Below are 18,007 nucleotides of genomic sequence, written 5' to 3'. Positions count from 1 at the left end.
CACCACAACTCAGCTTTTCTGCCTCTCACGCACCACCCTGTAATTCAGTTAACCAGATCATTCCAATCATTCCATAAATAGGAAAAGTACGGTAAACAAAAATCAAAAGAAGATGCTGCCAGTGCAATCAGAGAACATTTCTCTCCATTTCTTTTCAACTCCCCTCGCTGCCTGTGCTCTGAGCCTCTCATTCTCCCAGTGCACTGCAGCTCCTCCTTCCACCTCTCTCATCAGCTGCCCCTCCCTCTTCCTCTCTGTCTCTGCTAGGTGCAGCATGTATGAGAGCGTGTGTGAGCCAGCAGAGCTGCCTGTGTGTTTACATGTCAGCCTATCAGTGCTGCCGGATTTAGCGCATCTGGAGAGGACGAAGGCATTTTTCAAATGCCCCTCAGACAAGGGATTCACATCTCTGCATATATCCCTCTTTCCCATTTGAATCTAGCCTGTATTGAATCCTGCATCCCTGTCTCCATGCTTTCGGGGGCATTTTGAATTTCCTTGGCAACATGGAGCTGCCTGAATTAGAATTCTCTGCATGACAGTCCTGGTAAGTACTCTGTCTCTATGGTGGGCTTTGAGCACTGAGTCATTGGATCAGATTTATTATGGTGCAGTGGTGGGGCCAGGGGATCGCCAGGGAGCAAATTAATGTCAAGAATATCATATGCAAATGGGAGGGATATAAAGAATAGGAATTTTACTCTTAGGAGAGCTCCAGTTCTTATTTGTGCTTTGTCATTCAGATTGATTTCATGTTGCTGTTTTGCTCTTCAATCTGTGCTTGTACTGAGAGAACACACACATATGGTGTGTGCATGTAACATCTCACTGTTCAATATGTAGCTCAGATCTCTTCCACGGTGTGTATATGGATGTGTAGTGCACTCTGTACACATTATATTCTAAGAGTTTTGGATGCATCCATGAAAAACTCACATATCCTGGCTTTTTACAACACTAATAAAGGTGTGAACCTGAGCAATAGCGGGTGTGTTGTTTTTTTTTTTTGCCAGGTTGGTTTCTTGCTGCTTCCCAGTCTGCTCATTTACATTCATGCTCCTTCAAATGCCAATAAACTCATGCAGACTGACACTTACACATTCTCAGCAGCAGTTTGCTGTTGGCCATTTCCAGTGGCAAAGAGGGATCCTATGGAGGTGCTTGATTTGCCACAGGTTACATTCAGCAGATGGATGGCAGTAGTGTTGATGGAGAGGGTGGGCGTGGGAGACTGTGTTTGTGTGTGTGTGTGTGCTATTTATGCAGGTCAAATGAACGATCTCAGTTTTAATTTCTATTGCCTGTTAGATTTGCGTCTCCACAATCATGGCTGCAACGCTCCAGTAGGCAGACAGCTATGAGGAGACTCTTCCTCTCCGTTTTCAAGAGCACTAACAACCTCTACAAGCCACAGACCCCCGACAATCTCTGAGTGAAGGCTCTGCTCTTCACATCAACGTTTCATGAGCTAGACAAAGGATTTAATTGGGTCCCTGTAATCAGGTTAGAATGGTTCATTTGAATCTCTTCTTTTGGGGTGGAGGGGGGGGTACTGTAGATATCTATACTTGTCACCGTGTGCACGTCTGCAGCTTCAAAGTAGTCAAGTCTAATTCAGTGAAGTGAAATAAGCAAGGCATGTTCAGGACTGGGATTTCTGATTACAGCTGTTGAACAGCTGGGTGAATGAATCTGTCAATGCTGCTGTTCACACAATTATTCAGCAATCCATGCTACACACTGTCAGTGTCAGCTTGTTTCGTTTGTTGGGTATTCTGCTTTGTGTGATTGTGAATACAATATGAGCACACGTTGTGAAATACACAAATTGGCTGTCATATATCATCACCCTCTTAAAATAATGGCCAGAGTCATGTTTTTCATGTTTTTCAGAAAATACTTTATAGTGAAATGAGCACTGGTTTGCTAATTTGCAAATTTCAGATTCTGCGTCACTGATTTTATTTATTTTTTAAATATTGTTCATTTACTTTTTCCTTGCAGTGTGAAAAATGTCAAAAATGTGAAACCCAAATATGTAACAGATACTGCTGCTAACTTTGTAAGCACCTGCACGTGTCAGATTTGCTTTTCAAACACACTTGACTAACGGCCCAGGCTTCAATGAGAGCCAGTCAATATTTTATCAATAAAAAAAAACAAAAACAAAAAAAAAACAACTGGTAGCACGACAAACCAGCGGAAGCCAACGGCACTGAAAAAATATGTGTCTCGTTTCAAATCAGATGCTAGCTAAGCATCCGAAGCAAAAACTGACGCAGCAAACGCCTGCTGCCTTGCTTTAGGAGGATAAAAAGGCACCAGAAAGGCACAATACTTCCTTACTTAGTCAAAGAAGCTTTCATTCACTAGGATACTGAAAACCAACTGAGTATGACATGAATAACAAAATGGTAACACTGCAGGCAAAAGCCTTTTTAACTAACTATTTAACCCCCATCGACTAAGTGCTGTATAAGAAATATATGAAATATATAAATATTGACTAAAGAAGCTTTGAGGAAGGAAAGGAAAATAATGTGACATCAATCTTCATATCACTAATTATTTTGGGCATTTTGAGAATTTTGTACAGTATAGGTCCCAGTCACATGTTGCACTGATCAGCTCTGTTAAGCTATTATCGGTCCACTATAATTAGGATTATATGTAATTGATTCAGTACTGTATGTACCGTACAGCCACTGGAAATTGGGATTTATTGAGCAGGGTACATTCAGTAGACATTTAAAATGATGAGTATAAAACCAGTGAGGTTAGTGGGGTTAGGTTAATTAGTGACTGGATGGTGATGGATAAAGTATAAGATCATATCTTTTTGTGATCATATCTTTTGAGATTTCTTATATAGGATTTAAAGTGGATCTTCTTCTCAAACTAGCAATTTCACTGTGCATACCTTTGCATTTTAGCAATACATTATACTTGAAACAAGATATAAATACACAAAGGAGACCATTTACTTGCTGTATGGTGACATCTAAATAAAGAACCAAGGTGCCACCAAGAAATCATGCTTCTAAATTTCTCCAGCATGATCTAATTTACTTTTTACTGGCAAAATAGCTGGCTGGATTCCTTTCAGGGGGAATGATTTAGTGAGTGTGTGAAGCACTACACACGGGTCTGCAGAGAAGTGGTTAGAGTAGATGGTGGAATCCAACACCTTGACTCCAGAGACCACAGTTCTGATTAGCTTTAGCCAACAAAGGCACTTTGGTTTCAGTGAAGTCAGAGGCAAACAAGCTAAAATGATATTTTATTCAATTTCAAGTTTGACAATGCTGTGATCGCTTTGAGTAGTTACTGCATGAAGTTAGTATATTTTAGCAAATAAATATAAATGTTGTCAGGGAGCATATTGCTGATCTGCAGTGCCTCCTTAAAAATTATGATCCCATACAAGTAAACTGCTTCAGGGGAAACATATCTTATGTTTGTTTGTGATGCATAACAAATACATTTATAATCAGCATATTTTCTGCTTTTACAACTGTTTCTCCTTCCCAGGCAGCTATTGATATATTAGATGGGGCAGGACTGGCCACCCTCATAACCCAGAAAATTGTCAAGTAAAGACAAGAACAGCACACAGAACTTTATCAGCGTACTACAGTCTGCTCCCTTCCAAACAAAATACAACCCACTAAGCACAATAAAAGCTAATCTGCTCTCCAACCCCTCCCCACCCCTTTTTTCCACAGTGCTTTGTTCCATGTTATCACATGTTTAATATTCTCCGATGCAGTCATGTACATAATCCTGAAAATAGCCATTTGTCAGACAGTGAGATCAAATGCAGATCATCAAAGCTAAGGTGTTGTTTTTATAGTAGGATTACAGTTAAAACGAAATACTAGAGAAGCTGACAAAACACATGTAGGATGAAGTTACAATTAGCAATATTTGTTGGGCAAATTCAAAAGAGACAAGTGTGATGAAATGAATGCCAAAAAATTTCCTTGTACTCTGTGAATGGTTACATTTTTTTATTTAAAGCTTCTGTATGGTCACTACTGTTTCATTTCTTACTGCTCTTTGATACTGGATTCAAATGAAAGCCCATTTCATTACAGCTTAAAATCAGGGCACTCCTCCACATAACAGTTCATTTGTGATGTCCCAGAAAACAGCCAGAAAACATCTAGGGTGTTACTATTAAAACATTTTCTAAAGCAAGATCCAATGTTTAAATGAAGATGCTGCTACATAATGGGCACCATCGACTCCACTGAAAAGGAAACTGTAGAAGTGATTGTGGTGCAGACTGTCAGACTGTGTGTTTATACAGTGTCTGCTGGATGGAGAGGTGACAGACAAAGGCAGATCTGTCACAGGATAGTCAAATTTGCGTTCTACAAATATATTCAGAAGGTCACAGTTCTGCTGCTCTGCAGCAGCCTTCCTCATTTAAATTTGATAATAACAGCTTTATGCAAAATATGAGCCAGTCAGGGGCTAGTAGGATCGAGGACTGAGGTCGTTTCATCTTCTTTCTTATTGGGAGCCTCAAGCTCAAGTATAAGATGGCTTACAAAAATATGAAGTTGGAATTAATGGAATTGATCAAAGTGAAAATCTTGTATTTCTCATTCATCTGTCCATGCCGGTTATTCACCAGGCTCTTATAGATAATGAAATCAGTTGTCTTTTTTTCTACACTGTAAACAGGACAATAAATTACTGATCTATATTTCTGTAATCTCAGAACTGTGAGGATCAGGGCAATAAAGAAATAAGCCTCTGGAATCTTAAGGCACTCCAACTTCATATTTGCACTGTAGCTACTGGTTGTTGCCCAAGTGATTTGGTGAGAAAATCTCTCAAAATCTTTCATTGTGCCTTCTATGAGGACCTGTAAGAGGCTTGTCTGTTGTAAAAATGACTTCAGCGTGGCACCTAGCCCTTTCTTTTTGGTTTCATCCCAAAAATCCCATATTCCCAAATGGCGGGTAGAGGATAAAGGTTTGTGTAATTTCTAGCTCATCCTACTTGACTTTCAGGATGAATAGGTGCTAATGAAGAAAGAACCTCTTTTGTAGTATTACTGTTAGACTGCCAGTCAACCAAGAAACCGATCTGCATGGTAATACCATGTAAGAGGCTAAGTACATTCTAGACTTCTTTCCTGGACAGGATGTTTCTTATCATTCTTCACTGGGCATCTGCCTGCCTTTGCCGTGTAGCCAGAAGAAGCCAAATAAGATGGGATTGGGTCTTAATGTTATTAAATAAGTAGTTGTTAGACCAAAGTGAAATGAGCAATTAAAATAGTGAGAAAAGACAGATAAACAAAAAATGAATATGAAAATATAAAGAAAATGTCTTTAAATGGCAAATTAAATCTGTCTTAAATGACATTTTCCATACTAGCAGAAAATCTAATGATACTGTAAAATGAGAAGGAACAGCCCAGCCTGCAGCTTTCATTCTCTTTCAGTTAATTGTTCTGGTTCATCAGCCTGTCTGGTTGTGTCCCTCTGGCTCTCACTGGCCTGCCCGTAAAGCCGTAGGCAGCTGCTCCCAGCTCAAAAGCTTCCAGCACAGAAGTTCCCACACACTGATTTTAAGGTACTGGACCAGAGTATCCTTTGGAGAGTAGTGTCAGGTAAAGCCAGTTAGACATATAGGTACCCAAAGACACTCATTAAAAAAAAATTAAAAATAAGGGCACACCGACTCTAGAGTGAAATTAATTAATGGGCCATTTAGAAAAATTCAAGTAAAGAATTCAAATGCATACAGAATGAGTATGTAACCATGGGTCAGCCTTGGGCGATGTGGTATTGGCTCACATTACTCACAAGAACACCAAAGTACATGAAGGCTCATGAGTTAGGACTATGCTTTTAGGTCTACTTCCTGAATCTAGTGGCTGCTTCAGATAGCAGCTTTGTTTTTAACAGAAAACTGACAATTCTACAAAATTTTTTTCAAAACAATGCTTTTTTTGTTTTGTTTTTTGTTGTTGTTAATAAATAAGCACAACCCTCTTGCATTCGCTGGAAGCTGATGTGTTGCATTTCAGCCCAGTCTCATGGCAATGTGTGAAATAGTCATGAGAACCTGAATTTCAACACGGCAAACGGGAAAACAAAGTTTTTAAAGATATGACAACTGTATTTTAAACCAAACCATAATTTTATTCTAAATCTAACCAAGTAGCTTTTAATGCCTAACCCTAAACATGCAGCATATTTATAATTAATAACATTTAAAAATTATGAAAAATTATGAAAGCCTATTAATTGAAATTGATCTCTGGCATGAAAGTAAAGATGACTTACCTCCTCCACCACCTCATGGCATCCAAATGTGCACTTTTTCTCGCATTTAATCAGTAAATATAAGAGTTGACTGGTGAAAAATCATGTTCAAGGCCACAAGATAATGTTGGGAAACTTTTTGTCCAGCTACGCAAATCAATAGATTAAAGGTTGTGACTATATCACGAACTGCAGTGAGACCAGGTTGTACAATTACAATTGATTATAATTCCAGCTATTTACATTTCTCATTTTGATCTCTCATTTTATGTCTTTAATGACAGTTTCTAATGAAATCATAACTCTATATCCTGCTAATTAATCTCTCCGTGGCTGATCATCGTGATCCTAGTTATTTCTGTAAACAGCATTGGTGATAAAATGCTCCTTTCTTGTTCACACTCCAGTATAGGAGTTTAACATTTTGGGCAATGTCTTATGGTAATATTTAAAAGCAAAGTCTGACACCATTGGTGCAATACCAGTCAGATTAATGCCAACCTTGAGGTTAAGGAAAAACCAAGGCGGTGAAAGTTAGGTTTTTATTCACGCATAGTTCAAATAAAAGTCATGCTTGAATAAAAGCATGTAAAAAAAAGCTTTTATTCAAGCATGACTGACACCCACATATTTCAGCAGGAGTCTTCTCCAGGGCGTGACATGTAGGTGGAGGTTCAGAACTGTGAGTGCTTTAGATTTTCCTTTTTGCACATGCCTCTAAGCCCGGACTCCAAACGGGAACTTCTAAACGGAAATAAACAGAACTTAACCCTGATCATTAGTGCTTGTCACACTGCGATGTGTCAAAATGTGGTCTGTGAAAGACTCAATTCATAAAATTTCATGCATTCAAATTTTGCCTTAAGCCTTAAGGGATTTTAAATAAATTTACCTGACTTGATTCATAATCACAAAAATAATGGTGCCAGATGACAAAATAGTCTTTATACATATTTCTGAAAATAAGCAAATATGCCGTGATATGCCGAGTACACCACATAAAAAAAAAAAGAAAAAAAAAAAAAAGGTCCACTGAATTGCGACCACTATCTAAGATCAAAGATGATGACGTTGGTCTTGTCCACTGACCACACAGGAGATGAGAGAGGCCTCGAGGATGATTATTTCCAGACCAGCAGCATAGTGGATGAACGTTTGAAACGATGCAGTTTTTACTAACTTGCTGCTGCCCATCACCCTTGGTGTGCCTTTGAGCATAGTGGCGGTCCCTTTGAGGTGCATACATGATCTTCTTTGCAATAGAAAAAGCATAAATGATCAAAAGCACTACGCATCAAGGTGAGCGCTGCTAAAAGACCACATGAATTATTGGTTTATGATGCTGCAAATAGAAAGGTAAATGTTTGTTTTTAGTTGTATGCACTTGTACTATGCATGATTTGAGCTTTCCAAACAGTTCGGTAGTTCTTTTTAGAGGATTCAGAATTGCATTTGTATTAAATATATATTGCTTGGCTGGCCACCACCACTAGTAGCCATGATTTGTGATAGGGGATAAATTCTGTGTTGGTCAGAGCGCAGTAAAGGTACCCCACAAAGTACAGATTGGAATGGAAAGCCTGGATGCCATTATTTTCTGTTCTATTAAGCACAGTTGCTGGTTGAGAGCAGGCTGCTGTGATCACTTTATGTCCCTTGCCGTCTTTAAGGCCATTGATCTACAGCTTCACCTGCCAAACTGAAAATTATAGTATTCATCATGAATGCTTAAGTGTCAGTCCCAGCTTGAATTTGTTGGAGAAACACACTTAAATTTTAGACTAGTATAAAGAGCCTGGAATATCCAAAAGTCCCCAAAGTACTCCAGGAGACCAGTTGGGTGAGAAAAATTTCCAGGTGTAACTCTCCTGGAGTTTGCAGTTGTTTGGCTTCTTAATAACTTGTTATGATGGATTATGGGATATATCTGGAGTAATTTAGGTCCCTCTGGAACTTTAAACTATCACTGCAAGGTCCTTTTGTTTTGGGTTAAGCTAGCAGTGGGTGATTTACTGTGCATTGCAAAGACATAAAAATTGGCAGAGGTTAATAAATATTCTTAAACACTCAAAAGGTTTTTGTGCATTTTGATGTCCTGCCAAATGATCACCTTTATTACCTGGACTCCTCCTGGGACAGTCTCCTACCTAAATTAACATGGATGCGGATGTCTTCTGTGAAGTAACTTCTGAGACAAAATGCCTTTCTGGCTGAGGGACTGAGAGTTGATAGCACACTTCTGTCAAAAATAGAAAGCTCACGTTTGCTGACCCAGGCGTGTTTCTACATGCCAACATGGGTAGTTCCCATGCGCCAAACCATGATGTCCTTCTTTCAGCATTTTTCTTGGCATGGTGAACAATCAGGCCATGTAGCTTCCTTTTAGGTTTCCAGTGAGTGCTACCTTTAACTTTCCACAGGAGATTTGTTTTCACTCCTTCTGGAGGATGCTGATTAGTTGGCAACATTTACTGTAATATATGTTTGAAATGTTCATGCTCACCCAGCAAGTATTTATTTTAATGTTATTGCCATTCAGTCAATATCATTACTGCTAAAGCATATCAGGCTCAGCGCCATGCTAGAGATTTGACTTCCATTTAAATATTTCCCTGCTAATCATGAATCCCCGAACTTAATTTTTGTTGCAGAATTACTGACAGAAGGACCTTTGGTCTTGATAATTAAACACAGAAGATATCACAAACTGCAGGTGAAGTTCACACTCCTGAAAGACGTCTCTAGACACTCTCAAAGACCTGCCTGCTTTTATCTATCACAAACACTTCACTTCCACGCAGCCCACAAGGTTCTCTTGTTTATTTGCTTTGTGGTGTTTAAATGATTGCTTTCAGTTTGTTGTCACTTGAACACAAACACACCAGTGGAAGCAATCTTTATTTCTAAATCCTATGTATTTATTTTATTGCTTTTGAGCCGTACCTTCCTTTTTTGTTTCATTCTCACTATTCTCTAAACAGGTGCAGGATAGTGAAAGGCGTTTGGGGATATGTTTGCCACTAAACACGTTATATATAAAAAGGATGCTAATAAGCAGATTGTTGACAGCAATAATAAACAAAACCAAAGCTAGATGTAGTCTAGCTAGTAGAATACTGTTATGAACACTGACTGGGAAAAAATGGGGTATATACGAAATAAATTATGGATTGTTTGATTTTAAAATACAAGAAGAAGTCTTTTTTTTTTTTAGCTTTGCTAAATAGAGTTTCAAATGTATATTGCTGAAACAAAAAGCACATTCAGCTTTCATAGAAAAGGGCATTAACTCTAATTTAATCACAGTTTCAAACACTGCTACAAAAATGGATCAATAAACAGCACTTCTCTGCTACATTGAAAAATAAAGATACATCATCCGTGTCCATAATGCAGGTGCATCAATGAATGCAAAAAGCAAAATCATTTATGTTAAGGAAAATGCTCTACAAATTCAAGCTGCATTGGTGATTCCAGATGGCAGCTACAAAATGAAACTAGAGCAGTCTCAGAAATATACCCTCACTGGCCACTTCTTAGTTACACCTTGCTAGTACCGGGTTTGACCTCCTTTTGCCTTCAAAACCACCTTAGTTCTTTGTGGCATGGATTCAACAAAGTGCTGGAAACATTCCTTAGAGATTCTGACCCATATTGACATGATAGCATCACACAGTTTCTGCAATAGAAAAAGCAGTTTCTGCAGATTTGTCAGTTGTACATTCACAATGCAAATTCCCTGTTCCACCACATTGCAAAGGTGCTCTATTGAACTGAGATCTGCTGACTGTGGAGGCCATTTGAATAGAGTGAAGTCATTGTCATGTTAAAGAAACCATTTTGAGATGATTTGAACTTTGTGACACAATGTGTTATCCATCTGGATGCAGCCCTCAGAAGATATATATATATATATATATATATATATATATATATATATATATATATATATATATATATATATATATATATATATATGTTCTATTTAAATCACCTAAACACCATTTCGATAGACCTCCTAAGATTATGCTACACAACAGGTACTTAACAATAACTAAGAACAGCAAAAGGGCATGCATGCACTGATGCATATAGGTCATTTGTCAGCATGCTACTTGGAGACATTCAGTGACCATTAGTAGTGCACACCTTTCTCTCAGCTTTCCCTGTATAAAACAACACAGCTCCACAAGAGAGGAGATGCAGAGATTCAAGGCAACGAGAGACTAATGGTGAGTCCAGACATGCTTTTGAGAAAAGAGTATGACAGCGTGAGAGGTCCGCAGAGAAAAATGCAAGCAGTCATAAAAGGGCAGAAGAGAAAAGGCTTGTCCACTCATATTCTCCTCCTACACAATACTTTCAGAAAAGGAATAGAAATAATCAGGGTCATGACAAAGACTATGCGAAGTAGTAGATCAAGGGATAAAATTCTTTCAAAGGAGACAGCATTTTTAAAGCTCACGTTCACATGTGAAGACTATAAACCGTGAACAAGGATTGCAGATGAGAGTTTATTTTCCAGCTTTTGTTTCCAACGTTCCAGCTCAAGGTCAAAACAAGGTGATGATACAGTGAGTAGATATAGACTGTAAGGCCAGATTACACAGATAGTACCCCTGCCCTTACTACACTCTGAATCATAAATTATGCATGATACTCCAGTTAAAAAGTAAGAAAAAAAAAAAATCACCACTGCATTCAAGCTCGCTTGTTTTTCGATCAGCAGTGACATCTGCAAACATCATCCTCATTCATATTCTTGACAAGATTAAATCACATTCATGGCCAAACAGATAATCTATTCACCTAATGTCTTGGTAATATTTCACCACACTCTGAGGTTTAGAATTTGCAACAGTGGATCAAAGTTACCCGTGTGCTTACACTATAAATGAGATTTGGGGGCTTAAATGCAGTGCACTGCCGCTTGTTCATATTAGAACATATTTTAAGAACTTACTGAAAGAGGCTGCATGGAATCCATTTGTAAAAGCATGTAATTAGCTTTCATTCTGTCTAGAGACTGACCTATTTTCATTTCCTTTATTTATTTATTATTTAGGGCTATTACCAATACCATTTATTAGTAATTAAGGCCAATAACTGATATTAACGCCAATATGTGTTTGCAGTAAAAAAAAAAAAAAAAAATTACAGTCTTGTAAAAATATTGAATAAGAGAAAGCCTAGATTAATAAATTTTAACATTATAACAGAAAAAAGCTGCCATTCAGGACTAGAGTAATAATGATTACTACACCTGAAGTAGTATGACTCTGCTTATGTACTTTTGCATGTTTACTTCAAATATTTGAAGATTATCTTCCATATGTCACTGACTATAGCTGAAAATGATCCTGTATGGCTAAAGCTGGCAAAATTTACATGATGGCCCACCTTTCTTCTTAATCTTTCACTGTTCTGGTGCTTTTATTGCTCACTGAAGACCAAAGTTTTGGTTGTCATTGTTTTTCAACCACTGTTCTAGAACAGTCTGTGTCCTGCAAACTTAGCAGCTAGCATAAAGTATCTCTTTATCTGTTTCTGTATCCCACAAAAATAATTAATTTCCTCAACTGTGGCAAGGTGTTGCGCTTCTTGTTCAGTTTTTGCAGATAGGATCTCTCTTCTGGAGATAACCTAGCACATAGTGTTAACCATTCCAGGTGCCTCAACCTAACCAAACAGTGAATGAAGCAAAAAGAAAGAAAAACAAAAAGAGAGCAAAAATGAAGCTAGATACTGACCGAAAAACAAACAAACAAACCAAAAACTTGTGTTTTAAGCCATCTCGACACTTCCTGCCTCTTTATGTGTCTCTTCCAAAGCACTTTTACCTCTTTGTATTCAGTACTGCCACAACTAATGCGTTAAAGCACTGACACCATTGGAAACCATATGCATGTCTTTGTCATGCCAGGGACCTGTGAAAAAATAGCAGTATTTGACACTGTGGAATAAAAACGCATTGCTGTCCTTGATAGCTGCATTGCCACACTTGATAGCTTACCTTTGTGAAACTTATCTTCACTCTGTCTATTCTGTAGATGCACTCTTTCCCTTTGTGCGGCACCGTTGCCTTCAGTGCTGGAAGGCTATTATTTGTGACTTGTAACCAATCAAACGAACCATAGAGTGGTGACTGCAGACACAATCGACTGCATGAGAGCCACTTTTAAAGTTATTTATTTCATCAAGTTTTGTTTAAACGACAATAAAAATGGTGGAAAAAATCCTGAAAATCAGATCTAATAATTGGATGACCCCTATTTCTCACAGCAAGTTTTATTTTCAAATCCCCATACACACGGGACCGTTGCCCATAGTGTCTGACGTATGCAGCCAGCAGAATGAACAGTTCTGGAGGAAGTGAAAAATGGAGGCTGCAATCATTGTCCCATTGGAACTACTTAGACCACAATTCAAGCTGCTTCGGCTCCATACTTTTAATTGAATAAGAGTTGTAATTTGTATGGCTGCACCAAAACAAACAAACAAACAAACAAACAAAAAACATACCTAATCTTCACTACCAATTTAATATTTTTTAAAAGCTGTTACTTCATAGTAGATAATCAAACAAGTTCCAAAAATCAGTGCATAGAAAATTTGAAGTACTTTCTAAAAAAACTTTTTTTTTTTGTGGTAAATGGTTTAGAGGAAAGGATCTGGGGCACCTATTTATCTTTCACACATTATGACAATATGATGAATATTTAGATGCAGACTATTAACCTCTCATAATGAAATATCCTCCTTAAAAAAATACAAAGATATTCCTCTTCATCACTTCAATTATTTCACGAAATAAAAAAATATGAAATTTAATTTCCTACCTCAAATGTATGAGATATGCTACACAGTATATCACAGAGAGTATACTTATGTTTTATTTATATATTTATATTACAACTTTAGCCATTCAGATTCTTTTGTTTTTGTTGTTGTTGTTGTTGTTGCTGTTCAAATGTAAAACATTAATTATGTCAGAGTTATCAACCAAAACAGGCCACCTGTATCAGTGAAATGAAATGACAAAATCACGGTGTATGAGACACTTTGAAGATTGTATCCCACAGATAGAGCTGTGACTTAAATTGTGTGATTGATGTGAGAAACAGGGCTTGAAAGTTTTACCAAGTTAAAGTGCGCCTGAGTCAAAATCAAATAAGGGTTTAAAGTCCTCTGACAATCCTCCTCTCTCTATCTATCACCACTTGGCAGCAATCTCTCTTTTATATCACTTCAAGGTCAACAGCTTAGCAACAGCATGGGATGTTTGGGGGAGCCATTTAAAGATGTACCACAGATTTTTTATTTCATTTTATTTTTTGTCTAATTAAAAAATGTTTCTACGTGCAGAGGCAACGTGTCAGTGATATTTGCAGTAATTGTCTTCGGCACACTCTGAAGACAGAAGCACAGCAGGATTGTTGCACTGTGTGACCAAGCCCTTTTATTGATTGGATAATTCCATTACTTGTGAGGAAAGTCACTATAATGAAATTATACGCAAGGAAAATGGGGGAGAAGGCAGCTTATATCTTTGTGAAGCTGTGTGGATGAAAATCACACAATTGAAACTGTGATTTCCACTGACTTTGAAAGCAAGACACAAAATATGCCCCATATGTTAAGACTGGGATTTCAACACTTCCTTTTCTGTACAGGAAAAAGTTACAATGTCATTAAATTTGTTTTATATTAAATGAAAAGAAGGCAATTAATTTCAAGGCAAATTAAAGATGTACATAAAAATATACTTAATTCATTTGATAAACCATATGTAGCCACATTTGTTTACACATAAAAATCTTATCAAATACACATAACGTTGAATTCCTAAAATCCATTTTTCTGTGTCTCCACAGGTAAGCAGTAGGATGGTGTTTGGAGAGGCAGGAGGGCACAGCTACTTGGTGGCGTGCTGGCAGCCCATCCTGTTCCTGATGCTGGGCACCGTCCTTTCTGGCTCCACCACTGGTTGCCCCTCCCGATGTGACTGCAACGCTCAGGAGCGTTCAGTCGTGTGCCATCGACGGAGACTGGCAAGTCTTCCTGAGGGCATCCCCACTGAAACAAGGCTGTTAGACCTCAGTAAGAACCGTCTCAAGACCCTGGGGCCTGAGGAGTTCATTAATTACCCTCAGCTGGAGGAACTGCAACTTAACGAAAACGCAATTTCTTCCATTGAGCCCGGGGTTTTTAGCAACCTTATGAACCTTCGAACACTAGGTTTGCGCAACAACGAGCTTAAGCTTATTCAGCTAGGGGTGTTCACAGGCCTGAACAACCTCACCCAGCTGGATATTAGTGAGAACAAAATTGTCATCCTGCTCGACTATATGTTTCAGGAGCTGTACAACCTGAGGGCTTTGGAGGTTGGTGACAACGACCTAGTTTTTATCTCACCCCGATCATTTCATGGACTCAGCAACCTTGAAAGCCTCAATATTGAGGGATACAATCTGGCCTCAGTGCCCACCGATGCCCTTAGCCATTTGCACAACCTATTGTCACTTCGATTACGCTATCTCAACGTCAGTGTCATAAGGGATTACTCCTTCAAGAGGCTGTATCGACTAAGAGTGCTGGAGATATCTCATATGCCGTCTCTGGATACCATGACCCCCAAATGCTTGTTTGGACTCAACCTCACATCATTATCCATTACAAATTGTAATCTCACTGTCATCCCCTACCAAGCTATCAGCCACCTAAGGTATCTTCGTTTTTTAAATCTGTCTTTCAATCCCATTCACACTGTGGAAGGGAACCAGCTGTTCAATCTACAGAAGCTCCAGGCTTTTCATTTGGCTGGTGGGAAATTAGTTGCCATTGAGCCCTACTCCTTCAAAGGACTCAACCACCTCCGTGTACTCAATGTATCCAGCAATGCCTTGAGCACCCTAGAAGAGTCTGTCTTTCACTCCGTGGGAAACCTGGAGACCCTGGCTTTGTATGACAACCCACTGGCCTGCGACTGTCGCTTGCTCTGGGTCTTCCGCCGCAGATGGAGGCTCAACTTCAACAGGCAACAGCCCATGTGTGCTTCACCAGAGGTTGTGCAGGGAAAAGAGTTCAAGGATTTTCCAGACATACTCCCTTCTGACTATTTCATCTGCCAAAAATCAAAGATCGTGGATTACAAGGTTCAAGAAAGCCACGTAGATGAAGGAACTACAGTTTTTTTCTCTTGCCAGGCTGAGGGTGATCCAGTTCCTGTGATAATGTGGCTATCCCCTAAAAAGGAATACATCACCACCAAAACTGTGAGGTCAAGACTTTCCGTGTCCAATCAGGGTACTTTGGAGGTGCGTTATGCCCAAATCCAGGACAACGGTACCTACACGTGCATTGCAAGCAATGCAGCAGGCAATGACACCAAGGCCGCTCACCTTTTTGTGCATAGCTACTCCCCGAATTGGCCCCATCAGCCAAACAAGACATTTGCCTTCATTTCCAACCAGCCTAATGATGAGGGTGCTAATGTGACCCGGGCCACGGTTCCATTTCCATTTGATGTAAAGACACTTATCATTGCAACCACTATGGGATTTATCTCTTTCCTCGGAGTGGTCCTTTTCTGTCTTGTAATATTATTCCTCTGGAGTAGAGGGAAAGACAATACTAAGTCAAGTATAGAGGTTGAATATGTGCCACGTAAAGAGGAAACAGAGGAGGCCAGCCCAAATGAGGCACCGGTACAGTTCAACATGAAAATCATGTGAACCTCAAAAGGACATCGTGTAAGCTTACAAACTGCAGTCGGGATGCATACTATACTTGCTTCAAATATGTACTCTGTTTATGAGCGATAGAAATTGCACAGCAGAAACGCATCTTGACACTATACCCTAGACTTTTGTTTTGTTTTGTTTTTTTACTTCAGGGACTGATCTTTCAAAAGAGAAGTGTTGAATTTGGAATATTCTAATTTCTGTAAATTTGTATTGGCAATACTCAATCAGTATGTTAACATGCACTCACTAATTTTGTGCGTCTAACAAAATTGAGGCAATATTTTAAACAAAGCACATGGATTACAGTTTACATGATGGAGGGATTACTATCCGGAAGGATTTGGAGATTAACCTGCACGTATAATCTTTCTATCAGCAGAAAAAGGACCTGTTAAGATCGTCTTCCTGTTTGACGATTTCTGCTTTGATGGGTATACAAAGCATACTAACCCACTATTAGATCCCAGGTTCTGTCTCATATGGGGCCAAGTTGAAAGCTGTTTCCTTTTGTCCCATGACAAGCAGCTGACAACTAAGATATGGATTTTTTTTTTTTAATTTTAGATACCCAGAAAAGAGAGAAGAAAGTGAGAATGGTTAATGCTGTTGAAATTTGACAGCTAAAGAAGGTCATTTTTACACGCAATTGCTATTAAACAATAAATAATCAGAAGGTCATATTATAAGTTGTAATGTTACCAGAAAGCACATTTTTGGATATCATTTCTCTGAAATTTAAACATCATTAAGGATCAGTTGGCAGGTTAGAGACAGAAGAGTAAGTGTTCCTCACCACCTGCTGTGTGTCAGTGAGCAGTGGCTTTCTAACTGTTTTCCAAAAATCATTAAATTGTGTTTTGAAGTTTTCTCTGTACACTCTACTACTGTTTTCCTTCAGAAGACATGTCTAAATACTTCAGACAGTAGGCTGCATCTCCATTAATTGTCAAGGACAAGTGTTTTTTTTTTTGTAACTGGCTCAATTTTACTGTGTCAGAAAGTTTCAATACCTTTTGTGTTTCCTTTACCAGGTGATGGTCAAATTATAAGTGTGCATGTTAACACACTGAAGAAGAAAAATAAGCCAGTATGTGCTCCTTTCAGCCAACAAAAGGAAGTTTGTCATTAAATGTATTGACTTGTTGCGGTATACATATTTTTTCCTGTATTTTATTCTTCCTTGTACATTACGCTATGGCACAATATGAATGCTTTTGGTGGTTGGGTTTTGAACATATTTAAATCTAAAGAGCAGATTAAATAACTAGAAAACATGATAGTGACATTATTATAGTAACAAGTTATAATCACATGTCACAAAGTTTAATTGTTTACCTATTTGGCAGCTCGATAGTCATGAGCACTCAATCCAAATCCTTAGCGTTTATTCTCGCCATACCTATGAAAAGCGGTGGCACTATTAATTTGTTGCCTTAAGTACCCATTTTCCAGCTTTTAGCTGAGCAATACTCAATATTTAGGTGCAAAATGGAGTTTTATGCCTCATAAGGATTTTATATTGTCTAATTAATTTCACAGTTGAGGTCTGCTCTGAAGATAATGTGTTCATTAACTCTTAAAATACTTGATTGAACGGATGGACAGATGGAAATTCTATTAAAATAAAGAACATTTTATACTACGGGGTGTTTATTTTATGCTAATGTACTATAAATGAATTTGAATGAATTATGTCCTATGCAACAACAATCTCTACAGAGGTAATTGGTCTCTGTAGGAGGCACACAGTAAAGCACACTTTTAGATTACCTCTGAAATATTTAATTCGGTGTAGAAATTTGATGTTGATAGCTGCCAAATACCCATAAAATCTTATAGTGCATTCAGAACTGGTGCTTTATTATAGTGTATGGATGACCAATTATCACAGACACAGTATTTATAATTGCGCAGTGTTAACCCTAAAAGGCATGGCAAAGCAAGATCATGTTTAAAATAGGATACCCTATCAAA

General features: G+C 38.4%; 1 protein-coding gene across 2 annotated transcripts; it reads left to right on the top strand.

Annotated features, from left to right (window-relative positions):
• The first annotated feature begins 307 nt into the window (after nt 1-307).
• lingo1b (leucine rich repeat and Ig domain containing 1b) lies at nt 308-17,627 on the top strand. 2 transcript variants are annotated; one of them, XM_030758220.1, is made up of 2 exons: nt 308-541; nt 14,252-17,627. In XM_030758220.1, exons 1-2 carry the CDS (start codon nt 536-538, stop codon nt 16,019-16,021), a joined length of 1,776 nt encoding a protein of 591 aa, XP_030614080.1. In that variant the 5' UTR covers nt 308-535; the 3' UTR covers nt 16,022-17,627. The 2 variants fall into 2 exon arrangements, with proteins under 2 accessions (XP_030614080.1, XP_030614074.1); XM_030758214.1 differs by having other exon boundaries at nt 308-547; nt 14,162-17,627.
• The last annotated feature ends 380 nt before the right edge of the window (nt 17,628-18,007 follow it).

Source organism: Archocentrus centrarchus, chromosome 3 (assembly GCF_007364275.1).
Source record: "Archocentrus centrarchus isolate MPI-CPG fArcCen1 chromosome 3, fArcCen1, whole genome shotgun sequence".
In the NCBI taxonomy this organism is placed as follows: Eukaryota; Metazoa; Chordata; class Actinopteri; order Cichliformes; family Cichlidae; genus Archocentrus; species Archocentrus centrarchus.
The sequence above is the reverse complement of the archived record's forward strand: the minus strand, read 5'-3'. Positions and strand labels throughout refer to the sequence as shown.